The 24,614-nt window shown below is 42.1% G+C and overlaps 1 protein-coding gene across 2 annotated transcripts in view; it reads left to right on the top strand.

Annotated features, from left to right (window-relative positions):
- The first annotated feature begins 8,138 nt into the window (after positions 1-8,138).
- The window catches only part of kcnip1b (Kv channel interacting protein 1 b), a 28,129-nt gene continuing 11,653 nt past the window's right edge, over positions 8,139-24,614 (top strand). Inside the window, exons 1-2 of one of the 2 annotated variants that reach the window (XM_084028792.1) lie at positions 8,139-8,281; positions 8,774-9,041. In XM_084028792.1, the coding sequence (XP_083884918.1) occupies positions 8,954-9,041 (88 nt within the window). In that variant the 5' untranslated portion in view covers positions 8,139-8,281; positions 8,774-8,953. Of the gene's footprint in view, positions 8,282-8,773; positions 9,042-21,214; positions 21,498-24,614 lie in introns of those variants that run through there. The other variant, XM_084028793.1, reaches the window with a different exon arrangement.

Raw genomic sequence — 24,614 nt, 5'->3', positions numbered from 1 at the left:
GAAAAGTTGGGGGTAGTTTAATCTTTGGCAGCGAATTGAGGCCAAAGAACAGCCGCGGCCAAACAGTACAATTTAGTCGAGTGACTGATGATTCAAAGAATTTCTTCCCGCCTGAAAGAAGTGAATTACCTATATCTGCTTTCATGACGAACAATGGTTGAATATATTTGCATTTTAGTCAAAAATAATGCATGAATTTAAAAAATACTGGCGAGCCTTGAATACACCTGTGATTGTTGATGAATAATGATCCATCCATCCATCCATTTTCTTCCGCTTATCCGGTACCGGGTCGCGGGGGCAGCTGCCTGAGCAGGGACGCCCAGACTTCCCTCTCCCCAGACACTTCCCCCAGCTCCTCCGGGAGGACCCCAAGGCGTTCCCAGGCCAGCCGGGTGACATAGTCACTCCAGCGTGTCCTGGGTCTTCCTCGGGGTCTCCTCCCGGTGGGGCATGCCTGGAACACCTCCCGAGGGAGGCGTCCAGGGGGCATCCGATGCAGATGCCCGAGCCACCTCAACTGGCTCCTCTCGATGTGGAGGAGCAGCGGCTCTACTCCGAGCTCCCCCCGTGTGACGGAGCTCCTCACCCTATCTCTAAGGGAGCGCCCCGCCACCCTGCGGAGGAAGCTCATTTCGGCCGCTTGTATCCGGGATCTTATTCTTTCGGTCATGACCCAAAGTTCATGACCATAGGTGAGGGTAGGAACGTAGATTGACCGGTAAACCGAGAGCTTCGCCTTTCGGCTTAGCTCTCTCTTTACCACGACGGACCGATACAGCGACCGCATTACTGCAGCCGCTGCACCGATCCGCCTGTCAATCTCGCGTTCCATCCTTCCCTCACTCGTGAACAAGACCCCAAGATACTTAAACTCTTCCACTTGAGGCAGGAACTCCCCCTAGAATAATGATCTATATTATATTATACATAATGTTCCTCTAAAAGAAAAACTGAATAAAATGATATTTCAAGATGTATTATTTGGTTGGCCCGAAAGATAATTTGTTAATCTGTGTCTTTAAACTCTGTATATGTATCTAACTACCTACTGCAAAATAAAAATGAACATTATAATGAATGCATATCATATATTTAACTATATAACCTGTACCATTAGTTCTGGTTTATAATGCATTCATAATGGAAAGTTCCAATCATGAATTTGAACCTCATCAGCCTGGTGTCGGTGCTTCTGTAAATGTTTGATGATGAATACAGGATGACAGTGAATCTGGACTGAATCCCAGGACTAGGGTGAGCAAAAAGAATCATGTAAAAAATGAAAGGATCCATCGCTGATTATCACCATCCCAACGTAGTCAGGCCACATGATAGAACTGTCTTTAAATATTGTTATACATAATGGGGGCAAAATCATTTTTAACAATGTTAGAAATGAGTTAAGAGGCTCACAGATTCACAGTGTTTCCGTGTGCGTCATCATGTCTTTTATGAAAACGTATCGCTGGCTCAGAAGTGTGCTAATCCAATATAGAGCTTGTCTAATGCCCTGTTGACCGCACACCTAATGTGGCCCGAGATGCTGAGTCTCTCATTTTCATTGCGGTTATCTCTGTTTACTCTTACGGTATCATTTCCTATGTTGCATCGCTATAGCAGAGATGAATAAAATCCCACCTGCTTTACAAAGAGCAGCACTTTTATCACACTGTCAATATTATTATTGTGTTGCTGTGCAAACAGCAATTTATTCACGTTAATGATGCACGTTAACGATTCAACCGGATACAGTATTTCAGAAAGAGTATAGTTGAATCCTGATTTCAGGATTGACCAATTAATTTAAGGTTATAGAGAAATATTTTTGACAGAATTTAAGATAAACTGCAGGGTTGAAACAAACAAGGAGAGGTCTATCACTGTAATTAATATGATAATGATATGAGACATTGCACCCCAGAAAGTAGAACCATCTTCTAAAGTGTCCAAATGTATATGATGTATGTCAATAAATAACCTATGGTAAAATCAGCCATGGTTCTTCTACTAAGCTTGTGTTTTATTTTGTTGATTCAAATTCAAAGCAGAAAACAGTTTTGTTTTGTAGTCCATTAAATGGGTGAACCTGACCCACATATTTTGGGGAATGCTGTATGCTGTGAGTGAATTGCTTGTCAGTTTGTATGGACACAAATTAAACAATACATGTAATTCACGTTTCATATGACGTGTAAAAACTATCCACATTAACTGTTGGTGCTGGATCTCAAAACAAATGCCAGTAGGATTCGTAGTTTGATTGCTGTATGAGCATAATTGGGTAGCGTTAGCATTTTGAACATTTTGGCTAAGCGGCTAACGTTAGCGGCTAAGCGGCTAACTTTAGTGGCTAACGTTAGCGGCTAACTTTAGCGGCTAACGTTAGCGGCTAACTTTAGTGGCTAACGAGCTCCGAGGTGTTGTTGTGTGACTTTCCATCCATGCTGAGCAACTATGGTTGTGTGTCCCACTTCATATAGGGTAAGTTAACATGTTGAACTGTTGTATTTCAGTATGTTGTGTCACGTAGTTAGTTTGTGATGGCTGCCGACTGGTCTGCTGTATTCCGTTATCACCAGAAGGTGGCAGCAGAGCCTCTATTGTAGGGTCCATATTTGTAAAATGAGGATATTTTTGTTGTAATGTACTGTTAGAACAATGGAAATGTAGTGGGATTATTATTGAATATTGCCAATATAAATAATGGCATTCATTGTTGGTAGCAACTTACTATTAAATAGCCTAGTTTTTATTATTCATATTTTTGTTAGCCTTTTGATATAAAAAGTGTACCACTACATGATCACAATGAAACAGTATTATGGGAATCCTGGTTCAAGTTGGAGCAAACTTTCCATTTATGCTAAGCAACTGTGTTTGTATTTGTGTGTCCCATTGTTACAGAAGAAACTAAATGCTCCATCCATTCATCCATTCCATCCAGTGTTTGGGAAAAATATAGAGAAGGTAAGACACACTGTTAATTAAATATATATTTTAACAAATGACCACAAACAGGCCAGTTTTAGCTGGTCCCTGCACGTCCCCAAGTGGGTTCATCTGGCTTTGGTGCAGCGATTTCATAGGGGCATTATTCATAGATTTGGTTGCATTCAAACTGATTCACACATTTGTCAGTGGATTTACATAAGTATGCTACTAAGCCTGTCAGGGTTTCCACACCTCCTGGGAAACCTTAAAAACACATTTTCCAGTTGTGGAAAAATATTTCAACATTGTCCTATTTTCCTTTAGCTGAGAATGAACTCCTAGTCTATATATCAGAGCTCTCCAAAAGCAATCTGCTGTCTGAAAGGGCTATGTGCAGGATCATATTAATGTTCAATGGTAGTTTATGGATGAGATCACTTGTAGGCTGGTATGGTCATGTTTATTATAATATTATTCTATGATCAATTTGTCATAATTACTAAGTAGATAAGAGATGTTTTCACAGATTAGTTATGGCCATAGCCTGCAAGTCTATTAAATCAGACTTCCACCGAGAGGAACATATTAGTGTATGGCACGATCCTGGTCTGTCACACCAGCTAGATCATCAAAGGTCCGGGAAAGAGCACTCTAGAAACGAGTGGGAACCCTTCAGTGTCTCCATGGGGCTGCATGCCAGTAATTGTTGTGTTTCCTCAACGTATGTCCACCAGATGGCAGAATAAACTAGTTTTGACTCACACCTGCGGAAACCATATGTGAACATCCATCTCCATGTGGTGTGTATGGTCCAAAGACAAAACATCTTGATGATGAAGTGTGCAGATAAGAGTTTACCACAGGGGGGAAGGAAACATTGTATTGAGTGATATTTCTGCAAGGTTCCTGAAAGACACGCTGACATCATAATGATTTGGCACAATGACAGCACTCCTGTCATTGTGGCAATGTGACCTTAAAGGGTGGTGCTGACAATTTCAGAGATCTATTTGATTCATTAGCAATGTGCCAAGTCATTTAACACAAAAAGCCCTCATAAATGTCACTGTCGGTGGTAGAAAAATGGCAAAAACTGAGTTTTCCCCCCTTTAATGTAATTTAGGTGGTGCATTTTGAAGGTGCCTCAGCACAAAGATCAAGCTGAGCAAGAAAGTGATGATAAAGAAAATAAGGTGATAACTTAATTATCTAAGGAAAGGTTAGTTCACTATTTAGGAATGTAATATGTGTTATGTTTTATCTATTTACTTGTTGTGATAGAAATGTGATGAGAGCGTTTAAATAATCTCATATATTATGCAACTGAGTAGGAGGCAGTGTGGGAGGTGAGGTGCGGAGCTAGAAAAAAAGACTGTTTTTTTGTTTGTTTTTCTCTCTCTCTCTGCAGTCAGTGGAGCCTGAATTGTGAGGTTGTAAATACTGCCACCGTATTTGATTGGAGTGCTGGCTGGTGTTTGTTAAGTCGCACATCCTAATTGTCCCCGGTGAACCTGAACAGGACAGCAGCTGCCCTGGATAATTAAACACATTTCTTCCACAGGCTGCGCTGAGAGTGAATTTGCGTGGAGGTTTGCCAATTGTTAAACTAAACACAAGTCAATGTAAGAACCGTTAAGTCCCATGTTTACTTTCAAGAGCTGCTACATTTTGGGACTTGTTTCTACTCCGCTGATTGCTTGCGTTTGTGCCCAAAAAGGCTGTAATGAATGATGTTTTACCTTCAACTCTGCGATATCGCAATGCGCTGTACGAGAAGAAATGGATCTTCTTTACATGGATTCTGCTTGGGCAGCACTTCTTTATTGTACTTGCATCAGTGCCAGCTGCTACAGGGGTGTGTCTTGCTGTGTAGTGGGAAGGCTGTGTCGAAGTGATTTATTTTCTTTACCTTTACAAAACTTCTTTTTATCCTAATTCACATGTGTTTGTTGTTAGTTTTCTTCATTCATACCAGTGATGCCCTGACTTTGTATTTAGTGCAATTAAAAGGCAATGTGGCAATCTGTTAAACATCCCCATTTTACTAGAATGCTAAATGAACATATTCAACATTGTAGATGACACCTGCTGAACACCAGCACATGTTAGCATGCTGAGGTTCAAGCATTTGGATCAAAGTACCGCGTTTAAGGTCGGCCTCATCGAGCCGCAAGCCTGGCAACTCAACATGTGCCTCTGCACAACACTTGCAACAACTTCATCCAACAGCAATCTTTTCCCAACATTAGAACCTATCACCTTTACTGAATATCACGGAAAGCCCCCGTGTCGCTGCCAGGACACGTTGGCTTGCTTACTGTATATGGTTTGTGTTTTTGTGTGTAGGTGTGAGTTCGTGCATGGGACTTGTAATCAAGCAGCTGTTGGCTTTGCCTCGTACCGCCAGTTAGCTCAGCTCCATGTCCTCCCACTCTTCTTGTCACTTCTCATCCTTCCATGTGCAGATGACTGCTAAACTCCCGTCTAGAGGACCACGAGCAGGTCTGTCTGAGCATGCTCAGTGCGGGCGGCTCGGGAGACTTGAAATCGGAGCGTAGGAGGCGATACAACGCTGTTGCATGGTTCAGTGGCAGCATGCACCCAGCAGCTGTTTTTACTGTCGGCACCGAGAAGCCAAATGGAAAATCTGAGGCTTCACCCACCATCATTATGCAAACGAATAAATGGACGTTCACTGGATGTGACTTGCAAAGCGAAGCACGTCAATATCATTAAACTATGTGGTTTATTTTCTTGATGAACTCATATAAACATCTTCTTTCATCTACTCAAGGAATTTGGCTTCACTATGGCAACAATATCTTCCCCAAACAAGTGCGGACGTCAAGTTTTTAGAGTTTATTTATTACTAACTCCATATCACCATGGACACTGGTATTTTTGGTGTAAATGAAAGTTTTTTTTTCATATTCTTCATCTTCCTTGAGTCTTTTCAGTGATGTTGATTACACATATTGTAACATGATCACTTCAAATGTTTTCAACGCTATGACAAAACGTAACATTCTTTTGTCTTGTGGGCGCCGACATGCTGTCACAATCAATCACTGTACGTCAGGGAACACTTTTAGAGAAGGTTTATCATGTTTGGCCCTTTTGCTTCGGTCAGTTTATTGCGATGTAAAGCGCTACATTAAAGGTTCTGGGTCTTGCTTGTGATCAGGGGCTAAATTACTTGAAAATGTGCAGTGCTGTAGAGAGAAAACCCCAGAAGTGATGTTGAAATTAGACCAGTTAATTGTGTGTGTGTGTGTGTGTGTGTGTGTGTGTGTGTGTGTGTGTGTGTGTGTGTGTGTGTGTGTGTGTGTGTGTGTGTGTGTGTGTGTGTGTGTGTGTGTGGTGTTTATGTGTGAGAAATGTACTGGAGTTGCAGTATACAGAAGTAAAGTACAAGTACCTCAAAGTTGTACTTAAGTACATTACACGAGTAAATGTACTTAGTTACCAAAAGTGGTGAATACTACAAAAAGTCTATGTTTTTAGGGTTGGCAGCAATATTCTGCACTACCTTCTTGTATTTCCCCTTCACAATAAAGCGTTATGTGAAGAAGTATGATAAAAAAAACAAGTCAATAGGTCGATGCTGTGAAAAACAACGTTTGAGAGTTTAAAAATCGAGCTGTAATTCCTGATGTCCTGCAGATACTTATCCGCTTTTTGACACTGGGGCAAGCTCTGTGCAGCTATTTTTACTCCACCACTCTGTGAGTAAAGTGCTCCTCTCCTGGGATCCAAACAGGATCGTGCTAACAACCACCTCAAGTCACGGAAGCTACTGTACGGTCTTCTTCATGCTGTTTAAAAAAAAAATATCCTACGTGTGACTTCAAGGATGAGGATACCGTATGACAGGGATCTCCTTAAATGCAATGGGTGACTGCGAGGAGATAAATAGAATCTGTAAGCATTAAATATAGACAAGAGCGAGGTGAGATGACGGGGAGAAAAATAGAAGGAAGCACTGCGTCATGCTCTCCTCAAGCATTCCCCCAGTTCAGTGGAGTGAGAAACAAAAAGCTTCACAAGCAAACTGCAGGCTTACATAACCCGCTTCAGAGTCATTCTGTGATAGACGAGACTGTTTATGGGCCATTGCTTGCATATAAGCCAGTTTGTGAGACCTTCTGCTTCTGTTCGAGCAATGATAGCCTCTCAGTTGTGGTGGGTGCCTGATCACCATAGTGACGGATGTGCTTTGGAATTACAGATGTACTTTCATGCCATAGCTGTGCTCATAGTAATGATGATGGTGATTAATGTTATTGCTGTAGGCTGCCATTCTTCTGGGATGACCTGTGTTACATGTATGTATTTTTAGGTATTTTATTTTTTCAAAAAAAGAGAATTGCATAAACGCATCCACACATGCAGTACACTTGATACATGAGGAAGTGAATGCATACTATAATCACAATCATTCTCTCATCCCAGACCCCAGAAACTATTTAGATTTATGTATATTATTATTGAAGTCCCCCCGCGACCCTGAATACAGTATAAGCGGTAGACAATGGATGGATTATTTTAAGTGAGTATTTCCATATGTTGACACAAGAAGAAGCTATAGCTCGGTAGCTTACCGTGATCTCAAACGTTTGTGCAGGGAAAGGTCCCTACTCATTTATGATATGATATAAAAAATACGTTTGCAAATTAAATATAATTTATATTTTAATATGGCAACTAGAGTTAGATAAAAAAAAATGTTAAAAGAAGTAAATAGAAGAGTTCTGGGTGCAGTTTTCTTCTCTTATGTGACTTTGAGGCTAAACCATCTTCCAGAAAGTAAAGTAAAGTCATTCATAAGGCATAATAATAATAATTTAATACACTGGATCACTCTCAACTGTAACCAGTTATGATATTACCTCTTCAAAATGTCATACACACGATTATAGTAACATGCGTGTTTGATGTGAAGCATTAGCTCCTCACTGAGCTCGACTAAATGTGTTTGCCACGGTGTTCTGGGCTCCGTGAACCTTAAATCCACCTTGTTTTCTACACTGGATCATGGATCATCCAACTGTATGGGCTCTAAGGAAGGAAGGGCATTAGCCAGACTGAGAGTGAGGAAGCACAAACGCAAGACAGGAGGAGGGAGCTTTGAGGAGGGAGGGCGGAGGTACAGTGGTGGCTGCCGGCGCTCTCTGCAGTACAGATCTGCTGAGAGCACCAAAGCAGAGCTCCTCCACAGACCACAGCCGCAGGGCTCTCGCTGCAGCTCAGAGGAAAACCTCACAGAGAAACACACTCTGCTGCCTCACAAGACCCCGGGACAGAGAGGAGGAGAAGAAGAGAGTGATCAGTCGAATACGGAGAGGAGGTGAGACGCACCGGAGCAAGAGCTCTGCTTTTCTTCTTTCTTTTTCTTGGAAGAACAGAACTTCCATGAGGGCACGCGGTTCTTCACGTTCTACTTTTGGAGTCCATTTAATAATTTATCTTCTGCCTCATTTTTGGTTTGTGGAACATAACATTGCTTTTTAAAAGTTTGACATACAGGTCTGGATTTTTCTATTTCCAATCAGCGTTTCTGCCCATTCGTCTCATTTGGCAAATCTAGTACTATTTCCATATCTGACTGTAAACTTCACCATGTGTGCATGTGTTTGGGTGTGCGAGCATCCCTTTCTGGTCTGACTGACCTGAATAATGAATAATGGTTGAGTTAACAGGTACTCAGGTGGAACTGTGTGGAGGAGAATATATGTTCTTTTATTTTAGTTACACTACAAATGTTTATATATTTCTAATTCATATATTTTTGCAGGTGAATTAATATTCATCTCAGTAATTACTTTGTTTTCTCCACAAGGATCCCCTTAAAGGACCTAAAGATGTCACATACCAGAGACTACTGAGGCGGACTCTTCTCCACGCTACAGCATCATCCCCTGAAAGGACATTGTGGAGACACTTGCCAGCTGAAAGCCTTTGTTGAGACATATTGGAGGAAACTGTCGTTCTCTGGTCAAGCCTCAGCCTCAACCTCAGGATGGCTGGCTGTACCAGCCGCTGCAGGCAGGGGGTGCTCAAACTAATCCAGTCCCTGCAGAGATTGGTCTCAGGAACCCTCACGAAAGGTACTGTGAGATTTTTATAGTAGAAGGTACTCTTTTATAGTAGACTCACTGTACATCTTTCACTTGAATACACATCTACACACTTCAAAGCTCATAGGTTGGTAGTGTTTTCATGATGTGTGTGTGTGTGTGTGTGTGTGTGTGTGTGTGTGTGTGTGTGTGTGTGTGTGTGTGTGTGTGTGTGTGTGTGTGTGTGTGTGTGTGTGAAGTGTTTTTGTGAACATTTTGTCACTGTGATAGCGTCAAAACCGTGCAAGATGCATTTGCACAACTTTACAGCTGTGTAGTTGAGATCAAGATGGGTGGGTGGGGTCTGAGTAAGGGTGCCTGAAGTAGGGGAGTAGGGACCCTCCAATTTTATCCCCCTGGCCCTATTTGTCATCACAGCAATCCTTTCTCATGTGTACCTGATTAGATACAATGTAGAGGGCTAGACACATACATGTGAGATTGTCCTGAACCCCAATAGATGGTGTGATCAAGTGGTGTTTTCATACAGTCATGTGTTAAATAAAAAAGTCAAAAGCCCTAGGTAACAGTACGGCTTCATGTGAAGGTGTTTCAAGTCCGTTCCATTAAGTTCTGTTTCATGCAGCGACAGCCGCCATGCGGTCAAGGTCAAGATTCAACTCCCACATCAGCCAAAGGGAAGTCTATTCATCAACAGGCGTGTGTTCTGTCACTGTGTCCTTGCTTTGCAAGTGTGCGCCTGTTAGTGTTTCAGCTCTTAACTGTCCTATTTGCAGCCCCGTCCCCACGTTCCCATTATTATGTATTTTGCTGGATTATCTTTACTTTTGTCACATCACAAATCAGGAGTTTTCTAAACACAAGGTTTATCCAGCCAGGAGACTGCCTTTGTGCAACAAGTACTTTGTTTTCATAAACATAAACATAACCAAGTTTTGTTCACTAATCCTAATGAAGAGGTTTTATAGTGTTTTTTTTAAATTATTATTGTTTATTACTTTTCTTTTTGTGAAATTTAAAACTGTTTCAAATGCAACAACCTGAGAAATGGCTCACAATTACACAATTCTTGTACACACTAAGGCCATAACCTGTGATGAGGTCATACCGTTGTTCATCTGAAGGGATCACAGGCCAATTAGACAGGAACCCTCTGGTGTTAGGTGACCATCAGTGTTCCCAAATGTGGGTCTATTAAAAGTGCCATTCTAAGTTGTCCTATTTCTTAATAATTTGTGTATGTTTTTATTTTGACAGATTCATTTCCACTTAAAATGTTAACAGTACACCACGATCACTGTAATCACTATAAAATGTGCAAACGAGCAGACTATATGAATAATTCACATTAGGTAGGGGGGTGGGGGTGAAGGATTTGCTGAGTTTGCCTACGGTGTACATTTTACTTGCAATGAATGAGGGCCCTTCCTGTATGATCTGAATGATGAGGTCATGTATGCGTCATCTGTGCACGCCCCTTAGGGCAACGGTTGCAATGCACCCTCAACCTCATGTTCATCATATGGCTCTCGTTCTCACCACGACCTCCATCATCATCTAGTTGAAAGTTACTTTTCACCTCAAAAGCAAAAACATGGAGAGTCACCAGAGGTGGGAAGTAACTTAAAGTACAAATACTTTGATGCTCTACATTTAAACTCTCACTGTGAGCCCTGAGAAATATTTAATTTGTTTCCCCCAGAACAAATGTACTCTCCCAATATGTGATATATATATTTGTTGTTTGTTTGGTTTTTTTTTACAGTTTTTTCTTCATTGTCAACAGCAGTGAGGTATTTGTAAGAACAACTTATTAACTGGTAGCTTCAGGCATTTTCTACTGTTTCTGTCATTTGGACATGCAGTTGACGGGATCAGCAGTATCACTGCTTCCCGTATAAAGTGGGAATCCATCCAGTTTGGATTTGACTCTGTTTTAGTGACCAAACCCTCACTGACTACACATACTTACCTTGGATGTGGTCGGCCAGTCCAATGGTCAAAGTGAACCTAACCTCTACACTAGTATAACTAGTCTTTTGATTGATTGATTGATTGATTGATTGATTTAACCTTTATTTAACCAGGTTTGTCCGGCTGAGATTAAAAACCTCTTTTCCAAGGGAGACCTGGCCAAAACAGGCAGCAGCAAATACACATCCAAACATACAAATGGAGACAAGTATGAAGATCGTTTAAAACACTAAGATTTACATTAAAAGATAGAAATAAAACTAACATGGAATACTGATTTTGCCTCCGTAATGCAAAAAGTGCCCCTTCAGTGAAACCTGCTGAGAGTGAAAGTAAACTGGTGGCTTTGTCAGCTTCTGTGCTATTCTAGAATTAACACAGCCTACTTGTGGCCGCATGGGTTGACAATCTAGGTCATGCATATCTGTAGAGTCTAAAAACTGAGCGACCGTGGAGTCTCCAGCCTTTTATATAACCCTGGAAGAAATTATAACAATTCTAAACCTATTTTTACAGCAATGGGCTAATCTTCAATTGCTTGGACTAATTACCAAAGTTAAGTAATAACTTGGGGAGAAAAGCTTGACGTTATTATTTCGCATTAACGGGTGGCTCTTTTGTTTTGTTTGTGGTATAAGAGCTTGAAAGCCACTGTCTCCTGCCAAAACACTATTAAATCCAGAGCACAATTTAATTAATCTCTGTGCACAAATGATTATATTGAGAGGAGAAATACTCATTTGATAGCATTGATTCAGGGTGTTTTTCCTCCACGAACCCTCCTGGGCTCCTGTCATTATAGATGCCACTTAACTTGCAGTTGATGAAATGGAGTGTGAATTCTCCTGAACACCCTGACGTTGTGCCTCTGTTCGCAGCTTCTCCTCAAATGATACTTAAAGCTAAGGTTGGTAATGGTAACATGTTGTGTTTGTTAATAAATCAGTTAATAAATCAAAAGCTTCGTCAAAAAGAAAGAAAAAAATAATTCACAATCTGTGACTCGTGGGACTTGAGACTCCACAGATACCTGTCTGCCGGTCTACCTGTCTCAGTGCACTCTGCCCCTGCACTCATTATGCATCACCAGAGTCTAACAAAGCTCTAACAATAGCCACATTCAATGTTAATGTTAATTGTGTTAATTTTGGGGGAGTGGCTTTGGAGGGAGGTCTGAAGGCACCACGGAAACAACAGCAGAAGTGCTGACACAGCTAAAAGTGTCTAGGGGGATCCAGAGGGTGGGTGCTACGCTTCCATGGCGACGCCATCTGAAGGGACGGCGTTCATCAGCTGTAACCGCCGATTTAGCGCAGTGTAGAGCAGCACCATATCTTTACATAGCTGGTTGTTTGTCGCTATATTAAAGTGTAAGTTTGGCGGAAATTGAAAATAAAGCTATTTTCTGAATGAAAATACATCAACTAAGCCGTGGAGGAAGTCATTTTCGGTCATCACGCAGTTCAGAGCTAGCACGGGTGGGAGCTAGAGTCCAACATCGCAAACAGTGGGTTAGCATGGGGCCAACAGCCACACGCTTTCAAAATCGCATTTTTAAACCACTAACATTGCTCAAAACAGCGCCAAACCTCGTCAGCAGCTTGCTCTGGGTGTCTACACATAAAACGAAGCACCAACAACTCAGTTCATGAACCCGAAGTTTATAACAGAAGACAGTTAAGAACACTCACCAATTCTACCCCTGCCAGCTCCTCGCGAAGGATAGTCCGTAAGTGTCGATTACCGAACGCAGCTCTCGTGTTCCCGTGTGAGATCTCGAGTGACATGTATGTGCTTCAGATAAGGCTGCTGTCTTGAACTGATTGGAAGTGTATACAAACTATCCCGACGTTTTTACCCACCGTTATTAACTTATATTTGGCCAAACTGCCACTAATTTAAAAGTATACTCGTTTTATTCTGGGCGAAATCTTCAGTTTCACTTTCACTTTTGCATTGCGTTCGGTAATCGACACTTACGGACTATCCTTCGCGAGGAGCTGGCAGGGGTAGAATTGGTGAGTGTTCTTAACTGTCTTCTGTTATAAACTTCGGGTTCGTGAACTGAGTTGTTGGTGCTTCGTTTTATGTGTAGACACCCAGAGCAAGCTGCTGACGAGGTTTGGCGCTGTTTTGAGCAATGTTAGTGGTTTAAAAATGCGATTTTGAAAGCGTGTGGCTGTTGGCCCCATGCTAACCCACTGTTTGCGATGTTGGACTCTAGCTCCCACCCGTGCTCTGAACTGCGTGATGAGCGAAAATTACTTCCTCCACGGCTTAGTTGATGTATTTTCATTCAGAAAATAACTTTATTTTCAATTTCCGCCAAACTTACACTTCAATGTTCAGAATATTAAATACAGCAAGTCCAACTGAAAACCTATTTACTAATGTTTGTTGAAAAAACACAAAAAAATCAACTTTATTCATGTTTTGATATCAAAGTCCAGTTTTTTATTCTTCCTGGAAAACGCATGTTTAAATACCAGTTTGCAAGGTGATGTGTTTGATTTGTAGCAGCAGGTTCAGGACTTGTTTGCATTCAGAGATTACCTTTAATCTGTCCAAAATAGATATTTTCAGTATATTCTACACGTGAAACCAGCCATGAAAACAATGCATAATCTTTGGGCGTGATATAATAAGACATATTCAAACAAGAGAATGGAAAGAGTTGATCTTTGATCTTTTTGATCGTTTATAGCACATGAGACAAAAGTATTTTGTTCACTGCAGTTGGAGTTTGTGTTCCAGATTGAAACCTTCCTCTTCACAGTTCACTCAGTGCATCTTCAGAGGAGCTGCATGCTATCGTATGCATGGGAGAAGGCGTAGAAATATGCACACATAAGCATGTTTAGCTTCACACGCGGAAGCATGTCAAGTAGACTGGCAAATGTAAATCTCCATCTCCGGCACGCACGTATCTCCAGTAGTTTGGTTTGTTAAGCACATTTGCCAGCGCCCACTTATACAGACAGTGACATGAACCATGAAACTGTGCCCGCTCACCTTTAAAATGTTCTACTTACAAATGCGGCACCATGTATATTCATTTTCAGACCTTTAAATATTGCATGCTACAGTGTCAGAGTTGGGGTTGGGTGGTGAGATGCCCTGGGCCCGAAGCTGAAGGACACTTATTCCTTGGTCCCAAGTGGCCAATGCATTTTATATATTATACTTCATACTCTTGTATCACATAATTCTGCTTTCAAGGATTGTTTTGTTATAATTTATAAGACCAAAATTTGAATTTTTATAGTTTTTTTTCTGTTTTGTTTTTTGTTTTACAGCTAAACAACAGTAGACAGTGTCCATGCAACACTTCCAGATGTGACTGATAATGTGTCTGGCTCTGACGTTCGCCAGAATAATTCATACTACAGTTCTTTCCTGGGTTGCCCCTTGATCCAGTGGAGGTGGTGGGAGAACGGAGAATGATGGCTAAGCATAATAAACACTGCTCCCAATAGATGAAACATACTAATAACCGACATATTATTATTACTTCTTCTTATTACTTCATGGCTTTAATATTACTTTAATAGAATAAGTAAAAAAAAACGACCTTGAAATTGTTATGCATGGCAACACCTGTGAGTTTAGTTTGTCATATGCACTGAGATAACAGTTTAGATCAAAATGATTAGTGATTATTTTGATGAGTTTACTGTAATATATACATTCCTGCCTTTACACCATTTTTGGTACAGACTCGGTTGCTTTTGGAAACAGCAGGAGTGTATTTAAAGACAGAAACCTTCTCATCCGGCCCCATGCTGCACCTGTCTCTCGCTATTACAAGTCACATGTGTCCTCTAAGTGCATAACCTTGCAGCAGGAGTCACGTCATCCCCACTGCAGAGACAGATTCACATCTACAGCCCGTGTTGTACTTCCACCAGCTCTTCAATGACCAAAACATAACGGCAGAATTACCCGGCATCACACTGTAATTCAACCTGTTTTCCCCAAAACTCTTTCATCTTCCTTCTCCTCTCGTTCCTCTTGCACTTTTGCTGTGGCTGTAAAATCAGCGGATTGGAGCTGACAGTGTCTGTCTCTGCTTTTAATTTTTTACATCACCTCACTACACACTTTTATGTAACCGTCTTCTCCTAGATTTATTTTTATCTTATGCCTGCTCTGTGTTTTTTATTCTCCACGTCTGTGTCTCATTGTTTTACTATTCCCATATTTATTTATAGAATCTCTTAATGGATGTATGGTGCAGTGAACAGTGTGATGATAATTGGGTGGATTAGAATTAGGATTAGAATAGAATCTGCATGCATGCTCATGTATTGTTGTTCATTTTAATATTATTTTGTTTTATTCAAGAGCAATGTGAGCTTGCATTGGTGACCGAAGCTGCTGATTGTAGCAGAAAATAGTGTACTCTGCTGCCACCTGTTGTTCAAAGAGTGACATGACAAAAAGGAGTGAACACAATGGCCCAATCCCAATGTCCCCCCCTAAAGCCTGTAAACCCTGAACCTTCAGGGACTTAACTGACGTCGCCGGGTAAATGGTTGAGTGTGAGAGGCTGTGAAGGCTTGAAATGGTCAATAGAAATGGGACAGCACTCGGCATGTCACTTTACTTTGATGATACAAAATATGCAATCTAAAAGTTTGGGTTTTTATTTCACGTTTTACAGCCTGATCTGAACATCTTCCTGGATCTTATCATCCCAGACCAGACGTACCTGTCAAATAATGTATTTACTTGTTTAAGTTAAAACGGCTTCAATAAGTTAAATTAAACATTACTGGTTAATGATTAAACCAGGTGTGTGTAGCCTATGTTAAACTCTGGTCTACGATTTGAAAGATTTGACAATTGAGCCAAAAATCATCCAATAGTAGCCATTAGGGGGGGGGGGGGGGAGCGATTGCCAAGCAGTTTGGGATCGGGGACGTACTGCAGTAGGGGTGAGAAATCCGACCGGCACCCGCTACATTTACACCTATAATGTTTCATCATTCGTGGCCTTATAAACAGAGATGGACCCCAATACTTCAGTTAGAGTACAAATACTACTGGTCAAAATTTACTCCGTTACAAGTAAAAGTAGCTCAGTCGACATGGTACTCGAGTAAGAGTAAAAAAGAAGAGACAAAAGAGCAGACCTGAAAGTAACGAGTACTTTTCAGCCTTTCTAGAAATTAACTTGAGTAAAAGTATTTGTCTTGGAAATGTATTCAAGAAAGAGTAAGTACCAAAGAAATCTAATACTCAAGTAAAGTACAAATCCTCTGGATATGTACTTAAGTACAGTACTTCAGTAAATTTACTCCGTTACTGTCCACCACTGCTAATAAACACTATTACTGCTTTCCACATGTTGTGGAAGTCCCGGACACACCGGGAAACTAAACGCCGTCCTGTCTGAGTTCAAAGCGGAGGGAATGTTCCCATTCATTGTCTGTAAGAAGCTGTGCATGCCGTCGCAGCGCGGCGAGTGTCGAGAGAGACGGCAAGCTCTCGATTATCTTTTAAACTGACCGTTGTCCATCTAAAATAAAGACAGATTCAGCAACTGCACAGCTTATTTCTCGCATAAAATGTTTTCAGAAACACATTATGGTGAACTATTTTCGTAAAATAAGAGGGAGGTGGGAGGCTGCGAGGGGAGAACGATACGAGCTCGGAGGAGCACAGAGGGGAGGGGTGTGTGTGTGGGGGGGGGCTTTTTTCAAACCTTTCAAATCATAGACCATAGGCAAAGTCGGCATCGATACTGACTTACACAAAGTGGGCATGAAGGGCTCGAAAAGTCCGTGAGCGAGCCCTCACAGACCTGACGATTGGACAGTGGGACAGCCCTCGGCACTAAATGGGAACACGCATCAAAGTCTGTGAGGGGGGACATTGGGATTGGGCCTGAGAGTTCTCTTCTGTAAAAACAAAAAAAAACAATCTCCTGAAGATTTACAAAGTTTTGACTGTCTGTTAAACAGCAACTGTACACTTAAGTGTGTTTTTTAGGCTGAACAAATAAATTATATGACTGTACTGGGATGAAAATCATCAATGCTCATACAAATACTACTATACTATAAAATCTAAATGTCATGGCTGAAAATGACCCAAAACGATTCATGCAAAGCAAATTTTGAGATGGAGTCGACAATTTGGGACTAATCCAGTACCCAGTGTGTAGCAACACAGCACAAGCCTTTCTGTGGAATCAGAATTTAGTTCTCAGTACCTTAGCTGAGTGAATCAGTGTTAATGACTGGTTATGGTGATAGTAAGCGGCTGGTTAACTTGCTGACTCCACCATGTTTTCATGCTAATGTTGGAACAGCAGGATCGGAGTGGGGACAAAGACCAGTTTAAGGAGACTATATGCAGATTTGGCAAGGCGGTGAGAGATGCTAAAATCTTGTATTCAATAGATTCTAACAGCAGATCTCGGAAAACGACCCAGCGTCTGTCTGACCAACTACAAACCCTTTGCCCTGAATGAGTTCTACGGTCTATTTGAAAGACAATACAGTCCTGACACCATCCCCCATACCCCCCATTGACCATCCCCAGATCACCATCCCCTCCCCCCCACCTCAGCAGGAGCCCAGGCATTTCCCCAAATGCCTACTTCTGAGACCCCCTCCCCCGCTCCGACACCTCTCTCCGTGAGACCCTCCACTTCATCCTCTGGCACCTGGACTCAGCAGGAACCAACGCCAGGATCCTGTTTGTGGATTGAGAAGCTGGGGAAGCACGTCTCTTACAGCTTGACCATCAGCACCGGTTCCCCTCAAGACTGCATACTTTCCCCACTTCTCTTCTCCCTGTAGACCAACAGCTGCACCTCCAGTCACCGTCAAGCTCCTGAAGTTTGCAGATGACACCACACTCATTGGGCAGATATGAGACAGCCTACAGGTGGGAGATTGTCCAACCTAGAGCTCAATTCTCTGAAGACAGTGGAAATGGTTGTGGACTTCAGGAGGAACGCAGCCCCACCCTCCCCCATCACCCTGTGTGACTCCCCAGTCGACACTCTGCCAGGGCCTCAAGTGGGAGCAGAACATCAGCTGCATCAGGCTCAGCAGAGGATGAACTTCCTGCGGCAGTTGAAGAAGTTCAACCTGCCAAAGGCAATGATGGTGCACTTCTACACCTCAATCATTGAGTCCATCCTCACCTCCTCTATCACCATCTGGTACGCTGCTGCTACTGTCAAAGACAAGAGCAGACTTCAGTGTATAATCTGCTGCCTCCAGGAAACTGAGGCGAGCAGGGAAGATCATGTCTCCCCCCCGGACATAAACTGTGTGACTCCCTTCCAGTAAGATGTTGAGGTCTGTCAAGACCAAAACCTCACGCCACAAGAACAGGTTCTTCCCATCTGCAACTTGCCTCATCAACAATGGCCCTGCACAAATATTTTGCACAACTCTCTTGCACATATTTTATAACAGTGTATATACGGCTTCATGTGTCTATATAGTGTCCTTTTTATTTTATGTTCTTGTCTGCAGTACTTTGTTTATTGTTTTACTCGTACTTGGCAATAAACTTCTTTCTGATTCTGATTGTGATCATCATTTGGTCTGATTAACTGAACATTCAAATCCCTCCCTCGTGCCATATCACTTTTTTTTTAACCAAGCTGTAGCTGTCGTATTTCTAAACGCTGCATTGAGGCATTTGTTATTCCAAAAGGTAAACAGAACCATCCAGACACATTAGCATCACGTCCTTCATCAAAAACATGAATGTCATCTCTGAAAGCACAACTATCTCTAACATGGTGTATACAGGTGAATGAGGAACGTTTAGGCGAAGGACAGAGAACCAGGTTTGAAACCATCTCATGCCAAAACGGAGATTGCAGAGATTGCCTCAAAGGTGTATTTTAAACAGAGCTTTCCCTTCCTCTCCTAATTTATTGAGCCTTGAAGAAGATCATTGATTTTTCATCACAAACATAGAACAGTTTCAGTAAGAGAAGAGGAAGTCTAACTGAGGACACAGTCAAGCATCTATTGATTGTTATGGATATCATGAATTGGCACAAAGTGAATAACACCTGATGAATCTTGATGAGACAGAGTATGTGTTGTAAAGTGCTCGTGCTCATTTGGTCTCGATCCTTATCTTCATTGATCTTTGACCTTTTCAACAGTGCTGTTAACACAGCTGTGACTGGAGAGGCCTGCTTGTGCCCTGAGCCAACTTGTACAGATCCCTCCAGGATAATGAGGAGATTATGAGGTCAGACTGCAGTGCAGCATCACTGTGCAGGATGATACAGTGCAGAAAGATAGTTCCAGATGGCCAACATCTGTCATGGGGATTACATCGGGTTACTTATAGTTTTCTGAATACTTAGTTCTCCATCTGCAAGTGTTTGTATGTGTGTGTTGGGTTGCCAGGGGGCGGATTTCTATTTGCAATGGCAGACGTGGAGGAGTGAGATTGTTTAAATATCTGGGATATGGCTTGTAATTTTATGCATCCTGGTCTCAGATGAACTATGCATTTTTTTTTTTCAGGAAGTAAAAGAAATTAATATTTGATAGAAAATGCAGAGAAACTACTGAATCAAATGCATTAGTGTCACGTGATCTGTAAAGGTGAAGAGGTAGCTTTTTATTTTAGTGTGACAGTGTTTGAATGGGGGAGAAAGGGCTGTAGGACACAGAATTATGCATGGCTTTATGTTTAATTAATGTGAAGTTCTTACCTCAGCTCCAAGTTGGTAATCACGGGGCTGCCCTCAGCAAACAGCACGTGCACGCATGCACACGTACACACACAAGCACGCATACAACTTTATTCCAATACCAACTTCCTGCATGCTTAGTCCTTTGCTAGTCAAACAGAATGGATAAACATTGCAGTGATGAAGCAATGCTTACACATGCCACTACGAGGGAATTAATATTACATTTAGGAAAGACTACAGAGTTTAGGCTCTTAAATGCATGATGTAATACGTTATAGATCGGTTTTATTGTGCCATTTAACGCCACCTTACTGCTTTCCCAATCTTTGCAGCTCTAATAAAGGAAGTGCAGCGAAACATCCAAGAAAGAAGGAAGCTCCTTTTTAAACAAAAGAGTTGTTCGCACACACACAAACACACCCAGACACACACAAGGAAAGAGTGATGCAGAGAGTATCTACATTTCTGGTCCACGGCCAGTGGAGGATTTAGAAAAACATTGACATTTTCTGTGCGTCACTCGGAGCCTTTCCCGTACATGGACCACACAAATACCAAGCGATTTTCCCTAATGGGCCTGTCTTTAAGTAATTGTGAGTTTTGATCTTCAGCTGAGTTCCGCTCAGTATCACTGCCCTTATATGTCAGATAACTGTCAAATCCTCCAGTCCCTCCTGTGTGAGACATTTTTTTTCTCATTACATGCTTTTCCCAAAGTGAATGACATTTTTTAAGTAGCAAAAGTACTTCGGGTATAACGTTAACTTCTGCTCCCAACAACCGGCTTGATTTCTAATGGTCAGGACACGTCGAGAAATAAACATCACTCTCTCTCAGTCCTTTCTCTCCCCTAATGCACACAGTCACATTTTCTTAAATTGAAGCCGCTCTATGAATATTAATTGACACCATTAAACACTTTAATGTTCTTTTTTTTTTGTACCGCTGAAAGAAAAAAAACTGTTGCCTTCCGCTTAGCAATAAGAGAGAGGGGTAAATGTCCAGCCATGAAACTGTTGTGAATTAACAGACACATGAGTGAGCAGCTCCCACATATCTACATGCTTATTATGATACAAGCCATGAGTCAGTGAGCAGAGCACTAATTCAATGTGTGTGTGTGTGTGTGTGTGTGTGTGTGTGTGTGTGTGTGTGTGTGTGTGTGTGTGTGTGTGTGTGTGGTGTGTGTGTGTGTGTGTGTGTGTGTGTGTGTGTGTGTGTGTGTGTGTGCGTGTGTGTGTGTGTGTGTGTATGTGTGTGTGTGTGCATGCATGTATATGTGTTCGGGAAATAAAGAGTTGCCTGTAAACAAGGATCTGCCACTTTGAAATGCACGTCCTCCACCTGCTACCATTCACTTGTCAGTAGAGTTATTACTGAATACTGCATCCGTTACCAACACTCCACAACTACTCGAGGGCACGAGGAGGCAGCGAGCTAGAAATAGTGGGAAAGGCTGACAGATGAGGAGAATCAGGCACAGAACGGAGGGAGTGGCGCAGGAAGGCAAGAGCAGCTTGTGTGTGCGCGTGTGTGCGTGTGTGTTTGGAGAGAACAAATCAGAAATCCAAGAGAACCAGCTCAAAGAAGAGGCTCGTCCCTCAGTAACAGATCTGAAGACAGGCAGAGGAATCAACAGGAGCAAATCCCCTTTAAGATTCAGAGCTGTGGAGGAAGATCAGAGCGGCAGGCTGAGAGAAATCGTGAAATAAACAGAGGACTATTACTCCCTGGGTTGTTTGACCAGGCTGGTTTCCACGGTGACAACATGGGTGCAGTGGTGGGCACTTTGACCATGCAAACCAAGCAGAGGAGACCATCCAGAGGTACGTCAACATTAGTCAGTAAAAGATGGAGCGAAGACAAAAAAAAAAAAAAAGCAACAGAAAGCCGAGGGAGCAGAGCGAAGTAACAGAAAGAAAGCATTGAAATCATTATTGGGAATTCAGAATCCATGATATTGTCTATGTGCTTCAGAGTAGCATAAACAATAACATGTACATGTTGTCTGTATTTTTGTGGAGTGGCTATTAATTATTGAAGAAGGAACTCAACAGCAAAACAATGGACCAGATGTTACTAACAGTACATGTAACCAAATGACATATACATGTAAAGTACATTAACAAAGAGCATTGTTGTTGTATTTTTAACATACAAGAATATGGAATTACAGAAAATAAGAATAGCTATTTTTAAAATGTATAGAAATATTCACTCAGGGAAGTAGCAGCAGAATTGTGAGGGAGCAAGCAATAAGAGGTGTGAGGCAGATTACAGTACGCCATAAGTATGCCCTTGGAAAATAATGAGAGAGCGACATCACTGCCACTGACTCTATGGCCATATGTGTGTTTTGTGTGGACAGCTATTGGATGTGAGCGAGTGAGAGAGAGAGGGGGGGGGGGGGATGGTTCAGGCGAGAGCATGTGAATTAACAGGCAGCTCACATATCATACCTCTCCCTGGCCTTATGCTTGAGATGCTCGTTGTCATGGAGACTGGGTTGTAGGGGCATAAGAGGAGAGTGTGAACGATACTCAGCCAGGGTGAATAAGGAATTTATAGCAGCGTCAAACGGAGATAAAATAGATGAACCAGCGAACAAAGCGATTCCTTTCTGACTGTAGACATATAGAGACAAAGGTGGTGCTCGGTGTTTGTTTTCACGCCGATGAGGTGGATTCATTCATTCTTGTTCTGATAAAAGCCGATGAACAAAAAGGGGGTATAGCACAGAGGTCATTCAGTTGTTATTTTTAGTTTCCATTAAAGTTTGTCTTACTTTGCCGACGGTGTGGAGGTATGTGCGATAAGACGAGACAAGATAAGACTTTATTGATCGCCAGGAAGGAAAATAAGTATCGCAGCATCACAAGAAACGGGGAGAGTGGGTCAAAGCAGTATACAAACAACAACAACAAAGTCTGAGTCAGAAAGCTAAGTATACAAAATGCAATATTGTAGACCACAGAGAAAATGAAGAAAAATGGTGGTAAATTCCAGTTTGTTGTTTGTAGCCATCAGTAGCCTACTATCTCGTCTATATCTCGCTAGCATGGGGGATAAACCCGTGGAGTGGGTTATCTAATCACAACACAAGCACAGACAAAAGCCGTAACTGAAGATTTGCAGCAACAGCTTCGGTAAAAGAAAGTAATTGCTGTCATTCTGATACAACCTAGATGTAAAAGAAGCTTTTTTAGCCAAGAATTAGATGTGATGCCTCCCTCATGTCTGCAGAATAAATATATCCAGATACCAGCTTGCATCAGTAGGCTATTAGCTTAGTTTAGCTCAAATAGCGAAAGCAAGAGGAAACAGCTAGCCTGGCTCTGTCCACAGACAAACTCAGCCTGGCAGCACGTTTGCAGCTCACTAATTAGAACTTTTTTATCTCCTTTTTGTGTTATTTGTACAAAAATTGAAGACAAAATGTGGCTTTACAGGGCTATGGATCTGACTGATTCTTGGCTGGGTGCAGTAGCTTCCTGGAATTATGTTGCAAATGGTGAGGTTGTAAGTCTGGAAGTTACTGGAATAATCGAACAAGACATACCCTGTTTTGTTACCTTAAAGGCGAGTCCACACCGGAAGAACTGCCCGACTCGCGTCGGTAAATGAAGTCGGGCTACTTAATATGGCCGACTCGAACAACGACATGGGCGGTTCACACCTACGGAATTACAGCCGACGCCATACGCTCCGTGCTTGCGCGAGATGTAATGTCTCCAAAACAACAGGCGGCGCTAATCTGTATTGTGGGCCAAAAAACACGAAAACCGGAAGTAGCCGGTCCTCTCTAGACCATAAACACAAAGCACGCTGTCCTCACCAGTCACTGTTGTCAGCAGAGTGAGGCTGTAGACTGTAGTTGTGATTACTCTCTGAACGGAAAAATGTAAAATGTAACCAGATTCCACTGTTTATCTGGTATGTTTACCATCGTCACTTCCGGGCTTCACTGATTCGCTAGTCAAGCTGCTAGCCTCCACCAATCAGAATGGTAAAAGAATGACCGACTCGAATGGCGGATTATACATTTGAATCGGCTGAACGCCAACATGGGCCGATTCGACCGACCACACCAAGTAGACTCATGTCACGGACGCCGACTCTCTCAAAGACGCCGATTTTCGGTCCGGTGTGGACTCGCCTTAAGACTGAGCCAGGCCTGATTCCTTTGTTCCAATCTTTATGCTAAGCTAACCATCAGCTGGCTGTAGCTTTATAGCTCCTAGGTCCCTCAGATGCTGTAATAAGGGTCTTCTCCATGTGCCCCACTCCAGACTGAAGCAGAAAGGTGACAAGGCCAAGTTTGCAGTAGCAGCTCCGCGCTGGAATCAACTGCCACCACACATACATGATGCCACCACACATACATGATGCCACCACACATGATGCCACCACACATACGTGATGCCACCACACATACGTGATGCCACCACACATACATGATGCCACCACACATACGTGATGCCACCACACATGATGCCACCACACATACATGATGCCACCACACATACGTGATGCCACCACACATACATGATGCCACCACACATGATACCACCACACATACATGATGCCACCACACATACGTGATGCCCCCTCTATTGCTGCCTTAATATCAAGGCCCAAAACCCATCTTTACACCCTGGCCTTTTCTCCTCTCTCTGCACATCTGTTTGTCCCTGCTGCATCTCAACTCTAGTGTGTGGATGTTTGTGTTTATGTGTCTCTTATTAATTTAACATCTTTATTTTTACTTTTAATTTTCACTTAATTCATGCATTATGTGGTCAGTGTGAACTGTTTATAAATGTGCTTTATAAATACATTTGACTTACTTACTTACTTATTTACCATACAGGTATGCAACTGATATTGACCCTCCTTTTTGTGTTATTTGTACAAAAATTGAAGACAAAATGTGGCTTTACAGG

This window comes from Eutrigla gurnardus (genome assembly GCF_963514095.1).
Source record: "Eutrigla gurnardus genome assembly, chromosome: 15".
In the NCBI taxonomy this organism is placed as follows: domain Eukaryota; kingdom Metazoa; phylum Chordata; class Actinopteri; order Perciformes; family Triglidae; genus Eutrigla; species Eutrigla gurnardus.
This window is presented reverse-complemented; position numbering and strand designations above follow the sequence as displayed.